The sequence below is a fragment of the Barbus barbus genome (genome assembly GCF_936440315.1).
Source record: "Barbus barbus genome assembly, chromosome: 28".
Taxonomy (NCBI): Eukaryota; Metazoa; Chordata; class Actinopteri; order Cypriniformes; family Cyprinidae; genus Barbus; species Barbus barbus.
The window spans coordinates 29,202,949-29,215,182 of record NC_136756.1 but is presented as its reverse complement, the minus strand read 5'-3'; the positions used below and the strand labels follow the sequence as shown (position 1 = coordinate 29,215,182).

The following is a 12,234-nucleotide window of genomic DNA, read 5'->3' as shown; positions in this document are numbered from 1 at the left end:
ATATCTGACACGCTGAGCTTTAAACCTGACGAATATCACAAAATGCATTTAGACGTTTTGATACGTCAGGGTCACACGTCTCACAGGGAACAAATACCACCAGTGAAATGTCAATTGCTTCTTCTAGACAGCATGTGGGATTAAATGGAGAACTAACTAAGTTCTGCTACAGTCTCAGATGTCTATCCTGAGGAACAAATACAAATTAAAAAGGAATCCGCACACCAAACAAATGCAAAGTTCAAGGTCCTTTGAACAAAAAAATCATTATTGAAGAATTAAATGGAAGCAGCAACAAAAACTAAAGTACACTAACAAAAATGTGACTGTGCACACAGAAAACAAAAACAGACAAAAACAAACATCTTCATGTCCTGAGGAAAACCCCACAGTAATCTCATGTGTCTTGCTTAGAATTTCACAGGAGCTCTCATTTGTCAGTGTTTAATTTTAGTTTATTTTATTTATTTAAAATTTTAGAAAATTTATTTATTTTTGTGTTTTTGTCATTTTGTTTGTGTGTGTCATATGTTTATTATTTTAGTTTTAGTTATTTTAGTTCATCAAGTTAAACAAAAGAAAATGAGAAATGTTGCTTTGGTAATGAGCTGAAGTACAATAAGTTGTATAATAAATTTGAATAAGTTTTAAAATTTATTTCATTTTATTTTATTTCAAGTAACAAAGATATTTTTATCTTTTTTACAAGCTGAAATAAAATAAGTGTTCTATATATTTAATTTTATATTATTTTATTTTAAATGTAATTTTGTTTTTATTAACGTTTACTTTATTTCAAGTAACAACAATCTTTTTATGCTTTTAATTTTAGTACATCAAGCTAAACTAAATGATAAATGTTGCTTTGTTAATGAGCTGAAATAAAATAAATTTATTTTATTTTACATTATTAATGATCATTTTATTTAAAGTAACAAATATAATTTTTATGGTTTAATTTTATAATAACCCTGGTATGAACTCAAACATTTCTCATCACATTCTCTCAACAACAAATTATCTCTTCATTAATGCAGTAGCTCTATACTAAATATGACAAATAATTTTTCCATCTCAATCTAACTGAGAACTCCTTTAGTTTCCATTCCCTGCTGAGACACAGCCGAGTGTCTTCAAGATATTTAGTTATTGTAACGTTAGTTTCTGTAGCTGTTGTGAACTCTAGGTGTGTTTCTTAAAGCAGAAACTGATGTTTTTTGCTAAAGCGATGCATTTCAGCGCAAGCTTCTCAGTAAAGAAGGATACTGTTGTAGAATCATCACAGGCTCAAGAGAAAATCCCACAAAACCAGCAGCGGCTCAATCCAGTTACTAACATAAACACAAGCGCACATTCTTCTCAAGCTCATTTATAAAAGTTAAAGGACAATAAAAAAGTGTACCTGTGAAGGTCCCAGAGATCTAGTTTCCTGGCTGTGTTCAGAATAGAAGACTAGCATACTGCATATCTGTCTTTTGAAATATACGTGAAACAACACATCAATAAGTTTTGAACAGTATTATGCTACATTATGTTACTTATATTGTATGTTTAATTCAGTTGGTGCTTATTTTCCATTTTGAATCCAGTTTTTGTAAGTTATTTTTGGTTGCCTTGTTAAATAATGAGTCGTGAACGAAGCTGAAAGTACAGTTGGTATTATTTACGGTTCATTGCAAATGGAAGATCAAGTCATTCTTATAATTCATGCATACAGAAAATGTTCAGTATGCATAATATATACTGCAGAAACAGCAAGAATAGTATAGTAGTATGCTATTCCAGACACAGCCTGTCTCTGCTTCCATCAATGACTCTGATGAAGAAGAAAAAACAAGATTGTAGTCAGAAATCATACGATTATAGTCACAAGTACACAAACTAGTCATGATAACTAATAACTATAATCCATCATCTGAACCTTCTGGACAGAGAGAACAGCTGCTTAACTGTGTGGAAACACTGAAATTAAACGAAGAGGAAGACAAAAGATCTGTCGAAAAATCACTAAATACATTTTTGAAGATATTGTAGTTTATAAAGACACAAGACACTCATTATTTTGGTCCTCCATTCCATACAGTCAGCAATAAATAAATAAACAAACTATATTTTAAATATATGCTAAATATATGTTGTAAATGTTCCAGCCCAATAAAATATATGTTTGAAATTGAAAATATATTTATTTTCAACCTTTATATACCAAAATATATTTCAAACTGTATTTCAGGGGCTAGAAAATACATTTCAAATCTTCTTTTTCTTCAAATATGTGAATACATTTTCTTGGATTGAAATACAATATATTTTTAAATGTTTTTAAAAACTTGTTTTCTGACTAAATTGGTACAAAATGTATATTTACATAAATACTTTTTGTGTATTTTGAAATACATTTAAAAGTATATTTTTAAATCGTGGGTCGCTAGTAAAAGTTAGTCTATATTGTTGTTATATAAGTATTTGATTACATAATCAAATTTAATAATTAGAGCAGTATTTATTTGGCACAAAATTCACAGGTGATCAAACATCAAGCATGAATACATTTACAGTAAAAAAAGTGTGTTTAAATAATCATGATTTGCACTATAAAAAGAAAACTTTCTGTGAACACTTTTCAATGAATCAACTGACTCAAAAGAATCGGTTCTCTTGAGAGAGAAATGATGCCTGAAACAGAAAACAGATTCATTTTGCGTTTGGTTACTTCTCACTCCCTAAACAGAAAATAGAGCTGATACAGACTTACACATGACTGGAAACTACAGCTAGTTAGTCGCTGTATGACTCATAACATGTCCATGAACTTTTGAAAGGATGTAAAAACTCCAGCGACCTAGAATCAAAACATCTAGAGAGATTTTAGCAGCGCCACCCACCGGCTGCTCCATGACATCTGCTTAAAGATTAATAAAATAACTATATAGCCATCAAATAATTATAGTAAGTACATACATTTATGTAGCTCTAGAGCTGTATTGATACAGGCGACACTTATACTGTGGTAGTACCATAGTACTCTAATCCAGGTATTATTATTGAGCTGTGTGGCAAAACCAGAGAAAAATATACAGTAGATTTTTCATTTAAGCTATATATGTCTCGTGTTTTCATTTCATTTTAGTAGGCAGATTGACAAAACACATGCACATTAAACAGTTTTAAATTACACTTCTCAAGCAAATATATAAATATAAAAAAGCACAGTGGGATTTCAGATGTAAAGTCTTATTAAACGAATCCTGTCCCCATAAGAGCTAGAGCTAACAACTTACTAACCACTAGAAATGGGCCTGATTAAATGTTTATAATACTTAAATGTTTTATATAATTTATATATATATATTTAAAACTGATGTTATTTATTTTACTAACCACATGATTATATAAGAAAATCTTATTAAATATTGTAAATACTGTATATACAAAGTAATACTTTTAAAAACATGTATACAGATTAAATGCTATATATACCTGTACAGTATTTAATTTGTACATAAACATTAAAAATACTAATGTTAATTTAATTTGTTAAATTGCACGCACACACAGTACAACGATGTAAACTGAATTTTGAAAACATTGCTAAACACACACACACACACACACACTGCTATTATTCTATATTCATTTTACTAAATCTATGGGTTAAAAAGTTCCCAAAAGATTTACATGTTCTCTGAACATTCAATGAAGCAAACCTGACACTCAGACAGTCGGTTTTTGTGATTTAATGATGCAAATCATGTTCAAAGAAATGAACGTTTTTAGTAATTATTCAAGAATAAACAAATATGGTTCCGTCACATGTAACAAATCATAACGGCGTATGAATGCGTGCAAACAAGCACAGTTGCAAATTTTACATATAATTACAAAATATTTAATGTCAAAAGAAAAGCGGTGGGCACGTCTTCAGTGTCGTCCATCATCATGTTATAGACATTTATAGCCCATCATCATCAACTAAAAGAGATTCTTATAAATACTTCTAAAGGGCCAACGTCCTGCTGCAGTCAAAAACAGGTCATCCACACTTATTTCATGTTGAAACTGAGAAGCTGTCCGGTTCTTTCACCGTCTTCAGGGCAGAGATCCAGATACAGTCTCTTTCTGCTGCAGCTTCAGGATCAGCTCCAGCAAATTCATCTGCATCATCACCTCCTGTGACGGACAGAGCGAACAGCGTTTGAAAGAATGAAAGCAGACAACGACGCTGAGTGTGAGAAAGAGCGAGAGTGACCTGAGGGTTGGTGGTGATGTAGAAACCCAGCACGCCTGCTTTCTCCAGCGTGTTCTGCTGATCCAGAACCTTCTGATCCATCTCAGCCACCACCTTCTCATCCATCATCCTCTGCTCTTCTTTCACCCGCTGATCAAGAGCCTGAAACAGTGATGGAGAGACAAAAAAACACACGCACTAGAGTGGCCATATTTTCCCAGACATGTCCTAAAAATGCTCAAAAATGTGTCCCTGCAGCACAAAAGCAGTCATGAGTAACACAGGTATATTTGTAGCAATAGCCAACAATACATTGTATGGGTCAAAATTATACATTTCTCTTTTAAATGAAGCCAAAAATCAGTAGGATATTAAATAAAGATCATGTTCCATGAAGATATTTTGTAAATTTTCTACCGTAAATATATCAAAACTTCATTTTTGATTAGTTATATACATTGCTAAGAACTTCATTTGAACAACTTTAAAGGAGATTTTCTTAATATTTTAGATTTTTTTGCTCCCTCAGATTCCAGATTTTCAAATATTGTTCTATCCTAACAAACCATACATCAATAGAAAGCTTATTTATTCAGCTTTTATGTATAAATCTCAATTTCAAAAAATTGACCCTTATGACTGGTTTTGTGCTCCTGGGTCACGTATGTCTGGGTTTTACTTTGTTTTCCTATTGCATTATATGTGTATTTGCATTGCTTTGACCGTTCTCTGTAGAGCCCACCTTCTCTGACATGCCATGATTTTGGTAGATTGTGTAAATTTCTGAATATTTCATTGCATTTTAGATGGATATGTTGCCTTGGCACTGAGTAACTGAAAATTACTAAAACTGAAACTGAAATAAAAACCTAATTCAAAATAATAATCAGTACTATAACAGTTTATAAATACCACCAAAATAACAACTGCCACTGGTAACCAGCGTTCCCTCTAAGCAGCAGCGCAGAGAAATAATGTGCCGCGCACACGCAAAAATGAGTTGAGAAAGCCATTTGATTGTATTGTAGTAAAAACTAAAGAATTGCAATGCTCGGGTAAACCGCTATAGAGTTAGAACCGGTGAAGGCGGTTTACAGGTTTCATAGAAAGAGAACGATGTGTGCCTAATGAGTCGCTGTAGAAACTGAATACTTCACTGGTTGATGTACAAAATGTACTAAAATGTACATCATTTAGTTACATCAAGGGTCAAATCAAATAAAAAAATCAAATAAAAAATAATCAAATATAAATAGCACATTAAAGTTAAAAGTTACACAGTTTTTTGTGTGTGTGCTGTACAGGTCTGGTATAAAGAGTGTTTTTGCTCAGGTGCCTGAAATGTCCCCCAATAGAGAAAAGTTTTGCTCAGCAAGACAAAAGAATATTAGCGGGAACATTGCTGGTAACACCTAAATTATGCATTAATGTGTCCATCAACTATAAACACTATACATTTACAATAATAAACAATGTTACTTATTAATTATTATGATTGTGGTAAGTAGGAGTCAAAATATTAATAAAAAATAATGAATGTCAAATTAGTATTAGTCAAAAATAATTAATATGATTATTAAAGATGACTGTGTAATGTAGACTTTATAAAGACAAGAAAGATGAACAAATTCAATATAGTACCAACATGTACTGAAATAAACAAATCAATAGAGAAATATCACTATAATATTATTTCACAAGTATTTCAAATATTTCATATTAATCATTTTAATTGATATAATAATAATGTTATATTAATTATTATTATTAGTAGTAGTAGTAGTAGTAGTAATATTAATGTAGTAAAATTACAATAATATTTTTGGTTGTTTTTTCTTTTCTTTTTTTCAAAAAGTAACCAACAGAGCTTTTATTTTGTTTCAGGGAAACTTGTCTTTTGTTGACAACGGGTTTATAAACCTTTCTCATTACAAACTTGAGAAGATGTTTGGCTCATGTAGCATTTTCAAATGCATGCTATACAGTAAGTGACTCAAACTCACAGCATTTGCAGATCTGATAATCACTCTGAACCATATTGCGTTTTCAGGCATTGTCAGAATTAATAAAAAAATAATAATAATAACAGACTGTTTCACACACTCGCCAATGCTGATTTTTACTCGCATTTGGCATGTGGTGAGTGTTCATTTTAGGCCCAGTCTGCACACTATTGGTCAAACTACTTTTTAGTCATCACCTTCAACAAGAATGAAAACTACAGGAAAACAAAGCCCAAGCACAGACGTGTGTCTGGGGAAACATCATACCTCAGCTTCTGCTCTCTGGTTGGTTTTCAGAACGGCCAGATTGTGAGACTTGCACGTCTGCAGAGCCTGTTTGTGTTTCCGAACCAAATTCTGCTTGAGACCTGAAACACACACACACACACACACACACACACACACACACATGTTGGTTTTTGTGGTTTATGGGGACTCTCCATAGGTGTAATGGTTTTTATACTGAACAAACTGTGTGTGCTATCGCCCTACACCTACCCTACACCTAAACTTAGCCCTCACAGGAGACTTTGTGCATTTTTAGATTTTCAAAAAAACACCATTTAGTATGTTTTTTAAGCCTTTTGAATTACGGGGACATAGGCAGTGTCCTCATAAACCACCTTCATATTGTAATACCTCTGTCATACCCATGTCATTATACACATTTGTGTCCTCATAAACCACATAAACATGCACACACACAACATCTTACAGTGTTCAGCATGGTCTGAAACCCTCTCACACACACACACACACACACACACACACCTCTGTGCTCGCAGTGCAGTTTCTGTCTCTGGTTGTAGAGGTTTTTCTCCGTCAGGTGTTGAATGTCCAGCAGCCCTTGAACTATATCATACACCGTCCCGTCGATGAGCGCTTGAGCCAGATCACTGAGCGTGGTGTAGGACAGACGCTGCTGAAACGAGCTGAAACAAGCCTTCATCACTCACAAAACCCATCCAATTACATTTAGACATTTAGCAGATGCTTTTCTTCAAAGCGACTTACAAATGAGGGCAACAAAAGCAATCAAAACCAACAAAAGAGCAATGATATGTAAGTGCGGTGACAAGTCTCGGTTAGCCTAACGCAGTACACGCAGCAAGGTTTTTTATTATCATTATTTTTATTTACTTTATAATAAATAAAAAGAAAACAAGTAGAAAGAATAGAGAATACTTACAGGCTCTATTTTTAAATAAAAAGAAAACAAGTTTTGTAAAGAGTGCAAGTGTTAAAGGATCAAGTGTTTTTCATATATAAATAAATAAAAAGAAAACGAGTAGAGAGAATAGAAACAGAATAGAGATTGCTAGTATTTTACTTTTTATTTTAACAACAATTAGAGAAAAATGTAGGGAATATATTGAATGGAACACAATACATCAATACAGTCTCTAAATGCATTGTGGTCTCTTGTATTAGCGACACGTCACAGTTTGAAAATACAACTGAGTTCAAAAGGAAAAAAAGTTTTCATAGATATTTGTTCTTGTTTTAATCACAAACTCCCTCAATTTAGTTCAATTTGCATCTCAAGTAAATACATCTTGATTTAAGGATGTTTAGATACTTGTATTGGAAAGCAAAAAATGAGGATATGTTTATCCTATGATATGTTTTTCAATGCATGTAATATTTAATATTTAATGCCACGATGATTTCATGAATTTAAGACTTTCTGCTCTGATTTGAGACCTTTTAATTTGTGGAAATAAGACTTTTTATGACCCGCAGAAACCCTGCTGTAACTATTAACTTTCCAATTTCTATTTTTTGAGCGTGCTTCAATAACATTTCTCTGGCAGTAATCACTGCTTCATGATGTATTCTGTGATGTGATGTGATGTATTCTGTGATGTGATGTGATGTGATCTGATGTGATGTATTCTGTGATGTGATGTGATGTGATGTGATGTATTCTGTGATGTGATGTGATGTGATGTGATGTATTCTGTGATGTGATGTGATGTATTCTGTGATGTGATGATGTGATGTGATGTATTCTGTGATGTGATGTGATGTATTCTGTGATGTGATGTGATGTGTGATGTATGATGTGATGTGATGTGTGATGTATTCTGTGATGTGATGTGATGTGTGATGTATGATGTGATGTATTCTGTGATGTGATGTGATGTAATGTATTCTGTGATGTGATGTGATGTGATCTGATGTGATGTATTCTGTGATGTGATGTGATGTATTCTGTGATGTGATGTGATGTATTCTGTGATGTGATGTGATGTATTCTGTGATGTGATGATGTGATGTGATGTATTCTGTGATGTGATGTGATGTATTCTGTGATGTGATGTGATGTATTCTGTGATGTGATGTGTGATGTATGATGTGATGTGATGTGTGATGTATTCTGTGATGTGATGTGATGTGATGTGATGTATTCTGTGATGTATTCTGTGATGTGATGTGATGTATTCTGTGATGTATTCTGTGATGTGATGTGATGTGATGTGATGTATTCTGTGATGTGATGTGATGTGATGTATTCTGTGATGTGATGTGATGTATTCTGTGATGTGATGTGATGTATTCTGTGATGTGATGTGATGTATTCTGTGATGTGATGTGTGATGTATGATGTGATGTGATGTGTGATGTATTCTGTGATGTGATGTGATGTGATGTGATGTATTCTGTGATGTATTCTGTGATGTGATGTGATGTATTCTGTGATGTGATGTGATGTGATGTGATGTGAGCACCTGGGCAGGTCCTTGACGAGCGTCTGCAGCTCTGAAAGCAGGTAATAGTGTCTCTCCTGTTGTCTGGCAGCATCAGACTGATCGTCGAGGTACGTGTCCATCCCACATTCAGCCTGCACATCATGGAGAAAACAGCTCACAATAAGTCAAATAATAAGTCTGAGTGGAAGATGTATTAAAAAGAGTTTTTGTTGATTGAAATGTTTGTTTGTTTATTTTCTTCTTAACACCATTCCAGCATCTATGGCTATATATTAATCCATACTTAGGAATTCGAAAGGTTGCTTTGGCAACTGACTAAAATAAAATATGTGATATTTGTTTTAAATATAATACTGAAATAAATATAAATTAAAAGTAAATTGAAATAAAATAATAAAAATGACAATATTAATATTTAATATATATAATTTTAACATAGCAAAAGTATTTTAAAAATTAAAATATAGAAAAAAGACCTTACTTAAAATATGAATACATAATATCATATAAATAATGCTAAAATAACACTGGTCATGCTCACCTGCGCCAGGTAACTGTAAACACTCTACATTTAGGATAATAACTTATGACATTTATTAATTATTATTATTATGGTTATTGTAACTAAACAAAACATCAGTCAAAAATAATTAAAAATCGAATATTCATATGATTATTAAAGATAGGTGTGGGATGTAGATTTTTTTAAGATTAATATCTAAGTAAATATAATCCCAACATGTACAAATAAATAAATAAGCTGCTGTAAACTAGTAGAGACTGATATCAAGTCATAAGCAATAGCACACAGATCTGCACATGTACTGACTGCCAGAGGAAATACCTAATCGATATGAATTATGTATTGATCTTTAGTGTCTTTTCAGCTTTTAATATGATGATAAATCTTTGGTGGCGCATTAAAAACAGAGATTCGACTGAACCAAACTCTCACCTGCTTTATATTTCCGCTTCCGGAGAGGAAAAGATTGCTGCTTAAGGCGTGTCGAGTTTAAATACGAACTTTCGTTTGATGTTTATAATGTATAATTACAAATATCACAGACTCAAGGTATTATTGTTTTGAACTGTTCGTGCGAGTTTGCGCATGCGCATCAGCGGCGTCCTGAGGTCCTTCAGCACGCTGGGCTGCCCTTTCATATGCCTGGACGTTTTCTTGTAGTTTAATCTCTTTTTTACAGTCTATGAGTTTAATTCATACACATAATTTACTTATACTGTTGACCAAATTTCACATTCAGAAGTGTAAATTTACCAATAAGAAACCCAATTTTATGGTTTTGTTGACTGAGACATGTGCATACATATATGTATATATATATATATACACACACACACACACACACACACAGACAGACAGACAGACAGACAGACAGACAGACAGACAGATAGACAGATAGACAGATAGATAGATAGATAGATAGATAGATAGATAGATAGATAGATAGATAGATAGATAGATAGATAGATAGATAGATATTGTAATTACCTCCCCTGGCAAATGTTTTATTTATTGTCATTTATTTTTCTATCTTTTTCCTTTTTATTTTCCTTTTCCTCTTTTTGATGTTATTTCTTGATACAACATTGTAAGTTATTGTTTTTGCATAAAAAATATTCATAGACATAATAGATTATTGTGTGTATGTTTTAAGTAATATTAATCATCTGTATTTTAATTCAACTTATAGTTTTATTGAATTAATAATTTTCTTTCTCTTTCGCAAAACAATTCCTCACATTTTTCTCTAATTCCATTTAATAGTTCAGATTAATTCAGAGATAAAATAACAAGATTACGCTTTGTTGTCTATTAGCTACAATAATAATAATAAATATAGGATTAATATTATACTCTGCGTTAGTTTTTATTGAATATTGTGTACATAAACATATTGTTGTTACATAAATATAATTTTTTCCCCTTTAAGATCGCAAGGCTGTGGTGCACTGCGCGTCTCTCACCAGCAGGTGTCGCTGCTCACTCAGATTCTCATCAGCATCACTGAAGTCTCATCATCATCATCATCACCTGAGAACAGACAGCGGCATCACGACTCGCGCGACCAATGCATTTACATCATATAATGAGTACAGGAAATATAGCCTAATTAACGCCACTGATGCATACAGTAACTGATCAGATGGATCGATGGACATAGGATCAATGGATCTGGATCTGCGCGCGGATGAAACTCCAGAGTGGATCTGATCCAATCATCACCTGAACATCATGATATAGTTATTCTGCTTTTTTTTTTCTTTATGCTATTATAGCTTCAGGATCTTGGAGGCGACGTTATCGTTTCATGAATGTCAGAATTGCTGTTTTAGATCAGGTTTTCATCTCAGTGTCTTCAGTCCTCCTCCAGACCTGAGCTTCAGTTTTCTGATCATGATGTTTCTCGGAGCAGCTCCAGATCTTGAACATCTTCAGTGACATGAGGCTGATCATGGCCAGAAACACTTCTCTCTACTTTCGCATCGTCGAGGGACGAAATCTGCCTGCAAAAGACGTGTAAGTTGACGCTAAACAACATGACTGTCTGTTATTATGATATTATATTATGTTATGATGTGATTTCTGAATGATCCCCGAACGTCCAGTTCTTAGTTAATGTTACTGGAAACCCCTTTTGGACGTAACCATGACAGAATGTGCTGATAATCTTCCATTAAATGTTATTTCTGAATGTCCACTGAACTTATATTTTTTGTTATGTTTTTTTTTTTCTTTTTAGAGAAAGCATAATTTTGCAAGCATGGGAACGTTACTTTTTAATGTCCTCTGAATGGTACAAAACATTCTTTATAATTTTTTTTAACCAATATCATTCTGAGTAAATACAATACAGTGTACATGCCATGGTATACAGGAGCATCTAAAAAAATTAGAATATTGTGAAAAAGTTATTTTTATTATTATAATTTTTTTTTTTTTGGTAACATTTCAAAAAGTGAAAGATTCATTACATGTAAAGTAAAACATTTCAAAAGTTTATTGTTTTAATTTTGATGATTAGAGCTTACAGCTCATGAAAGTCAAAAATCCAGTATCTCAAAATATTAGAATATTTCCTAAGATCAATAAAAAAAAAGGATTTGCAAAACAGAAAAGTTCAAGTTCTTTAAAGTATGTTCGTTTCTGCACTCAATACTTGGTCGGAGCTTGTTTAGCACAAGCTCCAGCATCAGTGAGGAATGGCATGGAAGCGATCAATCTGTGGCTCTGCTGAGTCTTCAGCTCGTCTGTATTGTTGGATCCACT

At 32.9% G+C, this 12,234-nt stretch overlaps 3 protein-coding genes across 4 annotated transcripts in view; 1 reads left to right on the top strand and 2 right to left on the bottom strand.

Moving 5' to 3' along the window:
- The window catches only part of LOC306848635 (synaptic plasticity regulator PANTS-like), an 806,624-nt gene that overhangs the window by 209,995 nt on the left and 584,395 nt on the right, over positions 1 to 12,234 (bottom strand). The window lies entirely within an intron of this gene.
- Positions 3,722 to 10,081, bottom strand: dgcr6 (DiGeorge syndrome critical region gene 6). Of its 2 annotated transcripts, XM_079382139.1 has the most exons (6): positions 9,901 to 10,081; positions 8,964 to 9,076; positions 7,003 to 7,163; positions 6,499 to 6,599; positions 4,250 to 4,390; positions 3,722 to 4,170 (listed from the first exon to the last, which is right to left on the bottom strand). In XM_079382139.1, the coding sequence occupies exons 2-6, from the start codon at positions 9,062 to 9,064 to the stop codon at positions 4,090 to 4,092; spliced, it is 585 nt and encodes a 194-aa protein (XP_079238265.1). In that variant the 5' UTR covers positions 9,065 to 9,076; positions 9,901 to 10,081; the 3' UTR covers positions 3,722 to 4,089. The 2 variants fall into 2 exon arrangements, with proteins under 2 accessions (XP_079238265.1, XP_079238264.1); XM_079382138.1 differs by having other exon boundaries at positions 3,722 to 4,390; positions 9,901 to 10,079.
- rasal1 (RAS protein activator like 1) overlaps positions 11,420 to 12,234 on the top strand; it is a gene marked incomplete at both ends in the record, with an annotated part of 47,401 nt that continues 46,586 nt past the window's right edge. The window contains one exon of the mRNA XM_079382566.1: positions 11,420 to 11,484. Within this exon, the coding sequence (XP_079238692.1) occupies positions 11,420 to 11,484 (65 nt within the window). The remainder of the gene's footprint in view (positions 11,485 to 12,234) is intronic.

Coding starts and splice junctions, on each gene's coding strand:
- dgcr6 (XM_079382138.1), bottom strand. CDS start 9,064: ATGGACACGTACCTCGACGATCAGTCTGATGCTGCCAGACAACAGGAG. Junction 6,600..7,002: donor ACTGCACTGCGAGCACAGAG/GTGTGTGTGTGT, acceptor TGTGTGTTTCAG/GTCTCAAGCAGAATTTGGTT. Junction 4,391..6,498: donor ACCAGAGAGCAGAAGCTGAG/GTATGATGTTTC, acceptor TCACTGTTTCAG/GCTCTTGATCAGCGGGTGAA.